This window comes from Zootoca vivipara, chromosome 14 (genome assembly GCF_965207765.1).
Source record: "Zootoca vivipara chromosome 14, rZooViv2.hap1.1, whole genome shotgun sequence".
NCBI classification, from domain to species: Eukaryota; Metazoa; Chordata; class Lepidosauria; order Squamata; family Lacertidae; genus Zootoca; species Zootoca vivipara.
The window spans coordinates 44,828,903-44,841,611 of record NC_142597.1 but is presented as its reverse complement, the minus strand read 5'-3'; the positions used below and the strand labels follow the sequence as shown (position 1 = coordinate 44,841,611).

Sequence of the window (12,709 nt, the reverse complement as noted above, 5' to 3'; positions counted from 1 at the left end):
CCGGAGCGCCCGGAACTCCGACGGCCGCCAGGCGGTGCGCTTTTACGCAGGGCGCACGGCAGGAGCGCGAGGAGGCGGCGCCCGAGGGACCAGCCCAGCCTTCCCCGGCCCAGCCCAGCCCAGCCGCCGCCGCCGGACCGGATGGGGGAGCCGCTGCTGCTGCCGCCGCCGCCTCCGGGGCCCCCGATCCTGCTCTTCTTGCTCAGCCTGGCGCCCGGCGTCGAGGCGGGGAAGGTGAGGCAGAGGCGGCGCGCTCTTCTCGCTCTCTTTCCGCCCCTCCGCGACCCCCTCCCTGCTGCCAATCAAGGAGGGAGGCGCTCCGGGGCGCGGGACTCCTAAGTCCGCCTCCAGAGTAGACCCATTGCATCTTAAGTGGCCTTAAAAGTTAGTGGTTACTCGCCCCGAGCTGTTGAGTTCAGGGGCTGCAAAACTCTCGGCTGTTGCTTCTTTTTTCGATCCCTCGTTTGACTAGGAGAGTGGAGACCAGCTAGTCGGGCTTGGGGTGGGAGTGGGAGAGCTCGTCTCAGAAGGCGGTGGGCCGTAAATCCTGTGAGGCTGTGGGGCACGCTCTGCACGTGCTCAGAGGCTGCTCCTAAATTCTAGCCACGCACCTTCTTGAGCAAACCCTCGATCGTCTCCCCGCCGCCCAAACCTTGTTCAGTGAGCCAAGCGCTGTTTTGGGGTGGGGTGGGGTTAAGTGCACACGTTTTATAAAGTAGGAGATTAGTACCAAAACAAAATTTTGAACGGAAAACAGGTCATCACTCGGCCTGTTGGGTTGGATCCAGCGTTAGTCATACTCAGAGTAGACTCACAGGCACTAATAACGGACGTGAGTAAACTAAGAGCGTTAAGTTTAGTGGATCTATTCTGAATAAAACTTCCTTCCAAATGCATTGCCTGTTGATTGGGGTTGCAGAGGAGCAGATAGGGCTATCAGAGCTTTGAGCCTTATTATATATATATATATATATATATATATATATATATATATATATATATATATATATATATATATAAAGCTTTATTGATATCTAAAAAAAAAATCAAAAGGATACAGACCAATAAAATCAATAAAAACATGTATCACATTGCATTGTTGACCCCACTTTACCCCCTCCCTCCCACCCCTCCCTTGTCCCCCCCCCACGCTTCTCATCCTGTTTTAAGCTTATCCTTATGTTCCACGTATTATTTACATAACATAATTCATTCAATTACAGAAAAAGAAAAATATATATACATACTGTATTAACAAGATGCTTTGAGCCTTATTAAAAGCTTTGCTGAATCCTGTTTAGGTGCAGACTGGCCATTAAATGTTGCTGGCAGGACATGGTAGGAGGCAGGGGTGGCCAAATAATGCCTGCTTTGGACCACTTCAATGGTGTCAGGATGCCCTCCTCTGGGCCCAATCCGTGACCTGCAGTTGGGGCTTTTGGCTGCTCCTAATAAACCAGAAAGAAGACCTCCAGGGTCTCAAAAAGGGACCCCTTTCTCATCCCAACCTGGAGATGCTGTCTGGGATTGAACCTGGGACCTTCTGCATGCAAAGCAGGTGTCCGATCACTGAGCTATGGCTCTTCCCCCCAAAATGAAATACAGGTTCTAGTCCTCATGGTTCTGGATTAAGGGCAGGATTGAAGAGGTGAGGACAAAACATAGGTTGCCTTGGAAAGGAGGGTTTGGTGAATAAAAAGTGCGGGGGGGGGGGAGAACTTTTGGGGAAGGGAAATTCTTAGTTGTTGTTTCTTTTCTTCCTTGCAGCCCAGTTTTCAACAAGATCTCCCTTCTGAAGAGCAATATCGCTGTCGTGTGGTATCCTGGCCGGTCCCTCAGCAGGTAGAAAGCTAGCTCTCAAGCCATAATCGCCCGAAAATATTTTCAGGGGCATTGGTACCCCAAAATAAAACATTTGCACGCAAGGTGTCGAAATTCTCATACCACAAGAAGCCAAATTCTCTTGCCCACACCATCAAAAATTCCAACCAGTTTGCATGATTTTGCATAATTTATTCTGGTTTTACAACTCATGGCAAGGAATCAAAATCTCATTCATACTCCCCTCCTTTGGCTTTTGAGTGTGAATCACGTGCTTTTTTAAAAAAAACCAACATATATTCGGAAGGGCCCCACTTCGCTCCCTCTCTGATAGCCATTCCTCTGCCTTGTAAACACCTTTTAATTTAAAAAGAGGCATTTTGGTTGGAAACGGTTCTTAACTTTTCCTGGAATGTTTGTTTGCCCCACCTGCTACTTGGTGGGTGAAATTCTGAAGTTGTTCTGGCTGGTATGCTTTGACTCTGGTCTGTCTGTCTATCTGTCTGTCTGTCTCTCTCTTATTTTCCCATCTCCTCCCTCTCATCTTATTCCCAGCGCTTGTTCTAGAAATTTCTTTTATCTGCTAGTTTTGCTAGCGGGCGTTGTGGTTGCTAACCCGTATATTGCCTTCTAAATGTTGCTCAGTGCCTTGGATGTTTGATGGTGTAACAATGTTTTAGGTAAATGGGAACGTAAATAAGCTGAACTTTGCAGGAATCTGGATTGTGTGCCCCATTCCAGAGTTTAAGAACCTGAGAAATGAGCCCGGCAGGATCAGGCCAAAGGGGGGCCCTCTAGTCCCGCATCTTTTTCTCACAATGTCCAACCAGGTACCCCAAAGTGAAACCCACAAACAGGACCTGAGCACAGCAGCAACACTCCCTACTTTGGATTCCCAGTAACTGGGATTCAGAGGCATTCACTGCCTCCGACAGAGGAGGGAAAACATGACCATTGTGGATAGTAAAAAATGTAAAAGGTAAAGGACCCCTGAACAGTTGTCCAGTCAAAGGCGACTATGGGGTTGTGGCGCTCATCTCACTTTCAGGCCAAGGGTTCCAGCGTTTGTCCACAGACAGATTTCTGGGCCATGTAGCCAGCATGACTAAACCGCTTCTGGCACAATGGAACACTAACCAGAGCGCACGGAAACACCATTTACCTTCCCACTGCAGCGGTACCTATTTATCTACTCGCACTGGTGTGCTTTCGAACTGCTAGGTTGACAGGAGCTGGGACAGAGCAACGGGAGCTCACTCCGTCGTGGGGATTCGAACCGCCGACCTTCCAATTGGCAAGCAACAAGGGGCTCAGTGGTTTAGACCACAGCGCCACCCATGTGGCCATCCACTTTTACCTTTACCTTGTGGATAGTAGAGCAGTCTCCTCCGTGAATTTGCCCCATCTTTTAAGGCCATCCTAGTTTGTGTCCACAGCACAGATTCTCAATGTGTTCGCCTTATATCTTCACCTGTTCTCTTCAGCCTATTAACACACATTATTTATTTTTAAACCCTTCTGAACTGCCTTTCGCCAAAAAATTCCAGCTGCATTTGCAACAACAATTACTGTAGGCTAAAGTTCTTGATGGAGGGACAGGTGGCGCTGTGGGTTAAACCACTGAGCCTAGGGCTTACTGATCAGAAGGTCGGCAGTTTGAATCCCTGTGACAGGGTGAGCTCCCGTTCCTTGGTCCCAGCTCCTGCCAACCTAGCAGTTTGAAAGCACGTCAAAATGCAAGTAGATAAATAGGAACCGCTACAGCGGGAAGGTAAACGGCGTTTCCATGTGCTGCTCTGGTTTGCCAGAAGCGGCTTTGTCATGCTGGCCACATGACCTGGAAGCTATACGCCGGCTCCCTCGGCCAATAATGCGAGATGAGCGCGCAACCCCAGAGTCGGTCACGACTGGACCTAATGGTCAGGGGTCCCTTTACCTTAAAGTTCTTGATAAAAGCGGGGCAATTAAAAGGACAAATCAGTCCAGGGTTAATGGCGAAAGCTTGGTTTTAGTGATCAGCAAATACCCAAGTGAACGAATTAGTCTCCCCCTGCCTCCGAGTACTGAAACAGCGTCTAGAGGTTTCTTTCCATAATTTTGCTGTCTCTTGACCCATTCGGCTTGCATTTGGAGTGTGGGATCCACGGCCTCCAATCTGGCTTCCTGGAGGATCCTATTTCTTCCCTTCTCCTTTAATTCCCAAAACATGCAGAGGCGGGAAAAGGGTGTCCCCTGCTTCTCTCCCGTTGGTCCCCACCCAAAGCCAGGGGCTCCTCCCTCCTTCCTCTGAGCCAATGAGAAATTGCCCAGGTGGCATTTCGAAGGCAGCCGCTCTGCTCTCCTTCTCCCCCCTCATTCCCCACAGAGAAGCATGGGAAGGAAGAGAGGCTTCCTTGTGCCAGGATTCTTGCCACCCGCTTTGGGGGTGGAGGAGGCATTTTAAACTCTGCTGGCAAAGGGATCATTCCCAAGCTGACCAGGCCCCATTCCTGCAGGGCTTGATTTGTGTAAAATTGGCCCGGTAAGAACTTCAGAAAGAGCATCGCAGCAGGAGCTGGATCAGGCCACCTAGTCCAGCCTCCTGTCCTCACAGTGGCCAAACACCCCTTAAAAACCTAGCAGCCAAGATAGACTGCCTCTGAACCTGGAAGTTCCATAAGAACATAAGGAGAGCCTGCTGGATCAGGCCAAAGGGGGTCCATCTAGTCCAGCCTCCTGTTTTCCCGGTGGCCAACAAGATGCCTCTTTGAGGAAGCCCACAAGCAAGACCTGTGCACAACAGCGGCAACTCTCCCCACTTGTGATTCCCAGCAGAGTTGGAAGGGACACCAAGGGTCATCTAGTCCAACCCCCCCTGGAGTTGTTTATAGTTTGTTTGTTGCATTTATATCCCACCTTTTCCTCCATGTTGCTGGGTGCTTTCCCACTCCTCATTTAACCCCCACGGCAACCCTGTGAGGTAGGTTAGACTGGTCCAGAGTCACCCATGGCTGAGTGGGAGGATTTGAACCCTGGTCTCCAATACGCTAACCACTACACCATGCTGTCTGTCTGATATCCTTACTCTGTGACTCTGGGAGAGCCTGGCTGCCAGAGGGGGCCCAGAGAGTCCAGCATCCTCTTCTCACTGTGGCCAACCAGATGCCCCAAGGGGAGGCCAGTTTTGGTGTCCTCATTATATGGAATCTCGTAACCTGCCAGGCTCAATCCCTCTGCCTTCCTTGCCCCAACCACCTCTGCCAGTTCCAGACCTGGCCTGCTGGGGCCAAAAGGGTTGCCAACCCCTAAACAGATGCACTTGGGGGACTGGCCACTAGGGGATATCACCCAAGATCAGTAAATGGTGTGTGTGTGTGTGCCTTCATTTCTTTAAAAAGTCTTCTCTCCATAGGATGGGGGCATCGTTTTTCTCGACCACCAGTGCGCTCCCCTGTTCCTCCGCAGGCAGCTGACCTTCCTGGCCCGAGCCTGCTTGCCCCGCCAGGCCCGAGCCCCGCATGACGGCCCCACAGGACATTGGGTGAGTGTGCTGGGCAGAGGCTGCCAAGCAAGGGAGAAGATTCCCTGCCATTGGCCCTCCAGGATTTGGGGAGCGGGAGGAAGGAATCACAGAATCGTAGTTGGGACCAGACGAGTCTGACCCGCCACAGGAAGAACTTCCTGACAGTAAGAGCTGTTCGGCAGTGGGATTTGCTGCCAAGGAGTGTGGTGGAGTCTCCTTCTTTGGAGGTCTTTAAGCAGAGGCTTGACAGGCATATGTCAAGAATGCTTTGATGGTGTTTCCTGCATGGCAGGGGGTTGGACTGGATGGCCCCTGTGGTCTCTTCCAACTCTATGATTCTAGGAATCATGGCTAAAGGGGCTGTGTTTGCTTTGGCTAACCAGATCTTTTGCTTCATAGCCCCTGCCGCTGGCAAAGGCAGAAGTGGCCCAGGCCGTCGCTTGGCTCGAGAGCCACATGGCCCAGCAGAGCTCTGAGAAGCCCCCGACAGGCGGGGAACGCTGCCATTTCCTGAAGCGAGCATCTGCGGCGGGCAGAGGTTTGTGCCCGACGCACCTGGCACAGGTGAGGCAATGGTTGGTTGGTGGCGGAAGGGGAAGAGCTCCGCAGGAACTCCGCAGGAACTCTTGCCGATAAAACCCAGCACCTCTTTCCCATTCCCAGGCTTTGCAGAAGCTGCTCCAATGCTGGGAAGCCACGCGAGTTCCCCGGAAACTGCGGAGACCAGGCAGGAAGCGCCGGGCTCTTCGTCGCTGGGCAGATGGCCTTCTGCAAGCAGATGTGGGTGGCGGAAGGCATTCTGCAACCGCCAACTCCGCAAAAGGCGCAAACAGTGGCCCGCCTCCTGTTGCCCTGAGCTTGCAGGCTGAGCAAAAGGACGTTCCAGAGTCAATGGACCTCGGTGGACGGGTCTGGCTGAGTGCGACGCCCCTGCCAGGCGGCCTCTTCGGGCAGCAGCCCCTCGTCACGCAGGACATCCGCCCCTCGCTGCCTGTCCTGCGCACCGAGGTGAGACCGTCCGGCGGCACGGGATGCCGGTGTCCGGATGGAGGACTCGGCAAAGCGCAAGGCCACGAAGGCAGGAAGGAAGCCAGAGGGTCCCAGGTGGGGGTCCGTGTTCCCACCCCACGCACCGAAGAGGCGGCCTGGGCGGCCAGCGCCCTCACTTTCCTGCTGGTGGTGCTGACCCTCGCAGTCCTCTACACACGGCTCCACCGGAAGTGCCGCCGTGGGAGAAGCCTCTACTGGACCACAAGCATTGAGGAGGGGAGCGACACAGTGGCTGGTGAGTGGCCCACGGGGAAGGCCGTGGGGTCTCAGCCCTCCCCCCCCCATGCTGTGGGGCAGGTGCAGCATTGTGCACATATCCAGAGCAAACCCAGTGCCCAATTTTAAACTCTGGGGAAATGCTGGTTGTTTACTGTAGCAACCTAAGATTGGATAATCTGCGGAACTCCTGGCCACAAGATGCGGCCTACTCGAGCTCCGTGTTTTGACGAGGGTGGGTGGGAAATGCTGGTTGCTGGCTGTTGATAAACTGCGGAACTCCTGGCCGCAAGATGCGGCCTACCCCTGCTCTGCGCTTGACCAGAGGGGTGAAGGCTTAGAGGAGAGCGTGTGGGGAAACTTTGGCTTTCCGGGTGTTGCCGGACTCCGAACTCGCAACCACTCCAGCCGGGATGCCCAGTAGATCAGGGATGATGGGAGTCCAGCAGTTTTCCCCTGAGATTTTACACTCAGCACTTCTGAATCAGGCAAAGTCATTCTGGGGGTGAATATTAAGAGTTACCTTCTAGCAATAGCTGAAGGGGGTCTCTGCATTCGGGCAGCCCACCTCCCAATTACCTAGAGGTGTGGTGGGCCATCCCTCACTGGAGAAGTTCACGGCAGAGGTTGGAACCATATAACACCAGTCCTGAAAGACCTACATTGGCTCCCAGTATGTTTCCAAGCACAATTCAAAGTATTGGTGCTGACCTTTAAAGCCCTAAACGGGGTTGTATACCTGAAGGAGCATCTCCACCCCCATCGTTCAGCCCTGACCCTGAGGTCCAGCTCCGAGGGCCTTCTGGCGGTTCCCTCCCTGCGAGAAGTGAGGTTACAGGGAACCAGGCAGAGGACCTTCTTGGTGGTGGCGCCCGCCCTGCGGAACGCCCTCCCACCAGATGTCAAGGAAATGAACAACTATCTGGCTTATAGAAGACATCTGAAGGCAGCCCTGTTTAGGGAAGTTTTTAATGTTTGATCTTTTATTGCTAATAATAATAATAATAATAATAATAATAATAATAATAATCATCTGTTGGGAGCTGCCCAGAGTGGCTGGGGAAACCCAGCTAGATGGACAGGGTATAAATAAAGGGTAAAGGGACCCCTGACCATTAGGTCCAGTCGTGACCGACTCTGGGGTTGCGCGCTCATTCACATTATTGGCCGAGGGAGCCGGCGTATAGCTTCCAGGTCATGTGGCCAGCATGACTAAGCCACTTCTGGCAAACCAGAACAGCGCACAGAAACGCCGTTTACCTTCCCGCTGTAGCGGTTCCTATTTATCTACTTGCATTTTGATGTGCTTTCGAACTGCTAGGTTGGCAGGAGCTGGGACCAAGCAACGGGAGCTCACCCCGTCACAGGGATTCGAACCGCCGACCTTCTGATCGGCAAGCCCTAGGCTCAATGGTTTAACCACAGCGCCACCTGGGTCCCAGGGTATAAATAATATATTATTATTATTAACAACAACAACAATTTGGAAATGGCCATCGGCTAGCGAGGACGCAGATGCAAATTTTCATTCAGGAAGGGTCTTCTGTGTTTGCCACCCAGTTGTTTGATCGGTTTTATACCTGATGAGATATCTCTAGTCTTACCTTGAGATGCTGTGCTTTAGACCTGGGACCTTCCTGTTGGAGACTGTGCCCTGCATCCCAGCGATGTGGACCCCTGCCTAAAATAAGTGGGGCTGGCTGCAGTGGGGGTTGTGGGGGGGATGACTGCTTTGCTGGGCCCCCGTGGTGAGGCGTGGAGGGTGCCCTATTAAGTTCCCCTATCTCCATGAACCCACAGTCGGCAGGAGACGTGGCTCCAAGGGGTCAGCCGTAGGGCTGGCTCCCCATCTCCTGCACCGAGAGCTTCCTGCCAGCTTGCAAAGTCTTTCCTCCCCTTTCTCCTTTTGCAGCTGTGATCAAGCGGCGTCTTCTCTCCGCCCAGACCAGGCGCAAGAAGCGGAGCCGGCAGCAGCTCCCGCCCAAGGCGCCTCTTTTGTCGACGTCCAGCGACAGCTCGGATTAGGGACGACCCTCTTTGGCGGAGACGTCCAGCCACAGGCCTCCCAGAAATCTGGGCTTTGCCAACAGAGGCAAAGAGGGAGGAGGTCGTCTGCGAGCGAAACTTTGGTGTTCCGGCGAAACAGCAGCCCGACTGTGGTCTGTTTACTCTCCCGAGGAGCTGGCTCCTGGCCTTCGTTTGTTTTTCTTACGCAATAAAATCTCGTTTATTTTTGCTACAAAAGCAGGATGAGGCATCCCTAAAGCAACCAGGAGATTTGCAGATCCGGGGGGGGGGGGGGAGGCACGCCACATAGCCAAGTCTGTTTTGCGTGGGTTAGCCTGGGTTTTTCTGAGGGCAGCACAGATAAGGTCTTCTGTAGCCATGAGGACTAGGCGCTTGGCGCAAAGCTAAAACTTTCCTGTGAGCTGCATGTCAGCAGCCGGGCAAGTGCAAGTGGTAGAAAAAGGAGCACGCCCCCCCCCCCAACTTTTGTTTTCGTAAAAAAAAATTTTTTTGAAGAGGGCTGGGCTAGATGACCCCTTGGTGTCCCTCCCAGCTCTACAATTCATTGATTCTATCAGAGTTCAAGGACACTTTCCAGCCTGGCCAAAGCACTCAAGGAGGGCGTGTGCCACCTGGGATTAGGCTGCAGAGAGAGGTACAAAGGGCCTGCTCCCTGGCACTGACTGGCAGTCTCTCATTGGGGGCCTTTTTAAGGGGTTCATTTATTTCGTTGACGCAACACCATTTCTTCCAAGGAACTCAAGGTGTCGTACGTGGTTCTCCCCCTTCTCATTTAATTGCCGCAACAACCCTGTGAGGTAGGCTAGGCTGAGCCAAGGTCATACCCAGCGAGCTGCATGGGGATAAATTTGAGCCCTGGTTTCTCGCAGGTCCTAGTCTGAGGGTCTAACCATTATGCGACACTGCCTCGCACTGGTTGAACCTGGGACCTTCTGCTCTACTGCTGGGTGACAGGGCGACATTCCTGTCCTAGATCCAAGGAACGTGCGCATACTCAAAACACGGGAATCTTCCTGGGCGGACAAGACATTCAGCCGGTTCTGGGGGTAGGGTAACGAGTTCAAATGACCTCTAGAGTGTGGCAGTTTTTAGAGGCGAGGAAATAAGTTATTCCAACGGGGCAGCCCCGGGAGATGCTCACATCTTTTTTATTTGTTACAAATTTACAGGACAAACAAGATTTCCAGCGCAGTGCCCAGTTGCAGCCCTCAATAGCCATGTGTTGCCCCTCCCCACACTCTGGTAGCCCACCCCACATTCCCTCAATGGCCTGAAAAACTTCACAGATTTCAAGGGGGCAGGGGGGGGGAACACGACTGGCCAGTGAGAGGGAAGTGAGGGGAACCGATTCCTTGCTACAGAGGCAAAGGCAGCCCCCATACTCCCCACCCCCCAAAAAAAGGAATGATGGAGGGGGAGAAGTGACCCATCCGGAGGAGGTTTCCAGGGAGGGGGGGGATGAGGCCCTGACCCACAGCACCTAGACGTTGTAATTCCAGTGTTAACACTATCAGGGGAGGGAACGTGGTGAGATAAATACATTTGGTGTTTATATATCTCTCTATACATATATATATATCGGTGCGTGGTCAGGTGAGTCAGGAACGGGACACATACAGTTCCACGCACTATATGGGAAGGTGGGGAGGAGAAGGAGGAGGAAGAAGAGGAGGAGGAGTGGTGTTTGCAGGGGGGGGGGAGAGATTTGACTCCTTTCAGGAGGACCCCCGCCCTGCTAAAACGGGCAGGGAAAGCTAACCTGCGCCCCCCCCCAGGTGTGTCCGGATGCATCCCTTTGGGCTGCGATTCCTGCCTTCCAGGGGGTTGGGCTACATAGTGATTCCACAGATTAGCCGTCCCTGTCTGAAGGCGAGGCTGGGGAGCATGTGTGGCCCCTCTCCGGCTAGGGGCTCTAGACTTGAACTCGCCACCGCCCGGAGCAGACAGCACGGGCGGGGTTGATTGTGATGATGCTGAACGCAATAGTCGGACAACATCTGGAGTGGCCGCAGGGGCGGAGAATCCGTGGCCCTCCAGATGTCGCTGGAGAACTAAGGAAGTTGCCTTGGACCAAGTCCAAGCCCTTTGTCCACCCAGGACTGTCTGCACTGACTGGCAGCAGCCCAACAGGGTTTCAGGCAAGGGGCCTCTCCCAGCCCCGCCTGGAGATGCCGTTGGGGCTTGAACCCGGGACCTTCAGCATGCAAGACGGGGGGCTCCATGGCCTGCGTGGCCCTCCAGATGTCGCTGGAGAACTAAGGAAGTTGCCTTGGACCAAGTCCAAGCCCTTTGTCCACCCAGGACTGTCTGCACTGACTGGCAGCAGCCCAACAGGGTTTCAGGCAAGGGGCCTCTCCCAGCCCCGCCTGGAGATGCCGTTGGGGCTTGAACCCGGGACCTTCAGCATGCAAGACGGGGGGCTCCATGGCCTGCTTCCTCCCAGGCTGCTGAGAGCTGGAATGAAGCCACATCTTTAACGCCACAGGTACGCCCCCCGCCCCGTGCCAAAGGATGGGGAGATGGGAATATTTACAGGGGGAGTTTTCTTCACTGCGCAGGCACCCCAGCGCCATGGGGCGTGTGCCCTATAGGGCCCCGATCCCGCAAGCTGCAGTGGGGAGCGTTGACCCAACCCAGCCTGGGCAGGCGGGCCGATTAGCAGGGAGGGGGCAGGTGGGTCGGTGGGGAAAGGACACTTCCAAGTGGCTGCATGACCCACCCCCCAAAATCCTCCAGTGGGGAAGGGGGGAGCTGGGGGGGGGAAGAGGGGCTGAGCCAGCCTCGCCCGCCCGCCCCCCGCCTGGCCGCCCTTCACTGCTTCTTCTCGCGGGTGGTGATGGTGACCAGCTGCTTGGCGGCCTTGGCGATGTCGTAGGCACACTGGATGACCTGTTGGGTCAGGAGCTGGTAGTCCACGGGGGCCCCTGGCTCCGGGGGGACCGTCTTGCGGCACTCGCTCTGCAGGCGGTAGGCGCTGGCGTTCAGCAGGCGCAAGGAGCTGCGCACCGTCTCCAGAGCCGGCTTCTGCGGAAAGGGAGAGTGGCGTAAGACTCCCAACTCACGTCCAGAGGTCCCGAGTTCAAGTCTAACCATCTTATTGTGAACTCGCAAGGCGGCCTCCCAGCCTCACTGCTGACTAAAGGCACTCTCTGTCTGGCCTACACAGCCACTTCGGAATAAGGGTCTGAATTAACCCTGCACATCTAGCCAGTTCAGAGTAAGGGCCTGAATTAACCCTACCCTTCACCAAGCCAAAAACATGTGCAGAGAACCTCAAAAGGTTGCCTGTTTTGCTTTACATTTCCAAAAATTCATTAGGCGGTGAATTTTTAAAAACGTATTTCATAAAAGTTATATCCTGCTTGATCATAGGATCATAGACTTGTTCATCTCTGTGTGTATGCAAAAATTCAAAATAATGGGGGGTGGGCGGGTTGAGAGGAGGTGGAAGTTGGAGCTTGGCTCCTGGGGGATGGGAGAGGGTCCCATGTTGCTGCCCTCCCCCGGCCCTATTTTAAACTATCACTTCCCACTCCCTGCTTCTAAGGAGCCCCATAAGAATATGAGAGCCCGCTGGATCAGGCCCATGGCCCACCTAGACCAGCATCCTGTTCTCACAGTGGCCAAACAGATGCCCCAGTGAAAAACCTATAAGCAGGATTCGGGCATGAAAGAAAACTCTCCCTCCCTGCCCTTTCCAGCAACTGATATTAAGAATCGTTGCCGCATCCGATCTTGGTTAGTGTCCCTCAATAGCTCTCTCCTCCATGAATCTGGCCTCTTTTAAAGCCATCCCGGTTGGTGATCATTCCTGCCTCCTGTGGCAGGGAGTTCCAGAGTTTAACTGCACTGCGTGAAGAAGGATTTTCTTTGTCTGCCCCAAATCTCCCACAAGTTCTAGTGGTATGAGAGAGGAAAGTTTTTCTCGATCCACCACCTCAATGCCGGGCATCATTTTATAAAGTTCTACCACACCATCTTTTCTCTAAACTGCAAATTGCGCTGCAACCTTTCCTCATCGGGGAAACTTCCCAAGCTCTGCCAACATCCTTTGGGAGGTGTCATGTCCAGGAGAAGCCCCTGGGAGTGGCG

At 53.7% G+C, this 12,709-nt stretch overlaps 2 protein-coding genes across 5 annotated transcripts in view; one reads left to right on the top strand and one right to left on the bottom strand.

The window, feature by feature from the left end:
* Positions 1 to 8,833, top strand: TP53I13 (tumor protein p53 inducible protein 13). The gene is made up of 6 exons (XM_035140133.3): positions 1 to 234; positions 1,768 to 1,842; positions 5,213 to 5,341; positions 5,723 to 5,887; positions 5,987 to 6,608; positions 8,502 to 8,833. The coding sequence occupies exons 1-6, from the start codon at positions 142 to 144 to the stop codon at positions 8,612 to 8,614; spliced, it is 1,197 nt and encodes a 398-aa protein (XP_034996024.2). The 5' UTR covers positions 1 to 141; the 3' UTR covers positions 8,615 to 8,833.
* A 2,145-nt stretch (positions 8,834 to 10,978) lies between these two features.
* GIT1 (GIT ArfGAP 1) overlaps positions 10,979 to 12,709 on the bottom strand; it is a 48,511-nt gene continuing 46,780 nt past the window's right edge. For 2 of the 4 annotated variants that reach the window (XM_088657914.1, XM_035139354.3), the window contains one exon: positions 10,979 to 11,641. In XM_088657914.1, the coding sequence (XP_088514040.1) occupies positions 11,429 to 11,641 (213 nt within the window). In that variant the 3' untranslated portion in view covers positions 10,979 to 11,428. The remainder of the gene's footprint in view (positions 11,642 to 12,709) is intronic. The other 2 variants (XM_088657913.1, XM_035139350.3) reach the window with 1 other exon arrangement.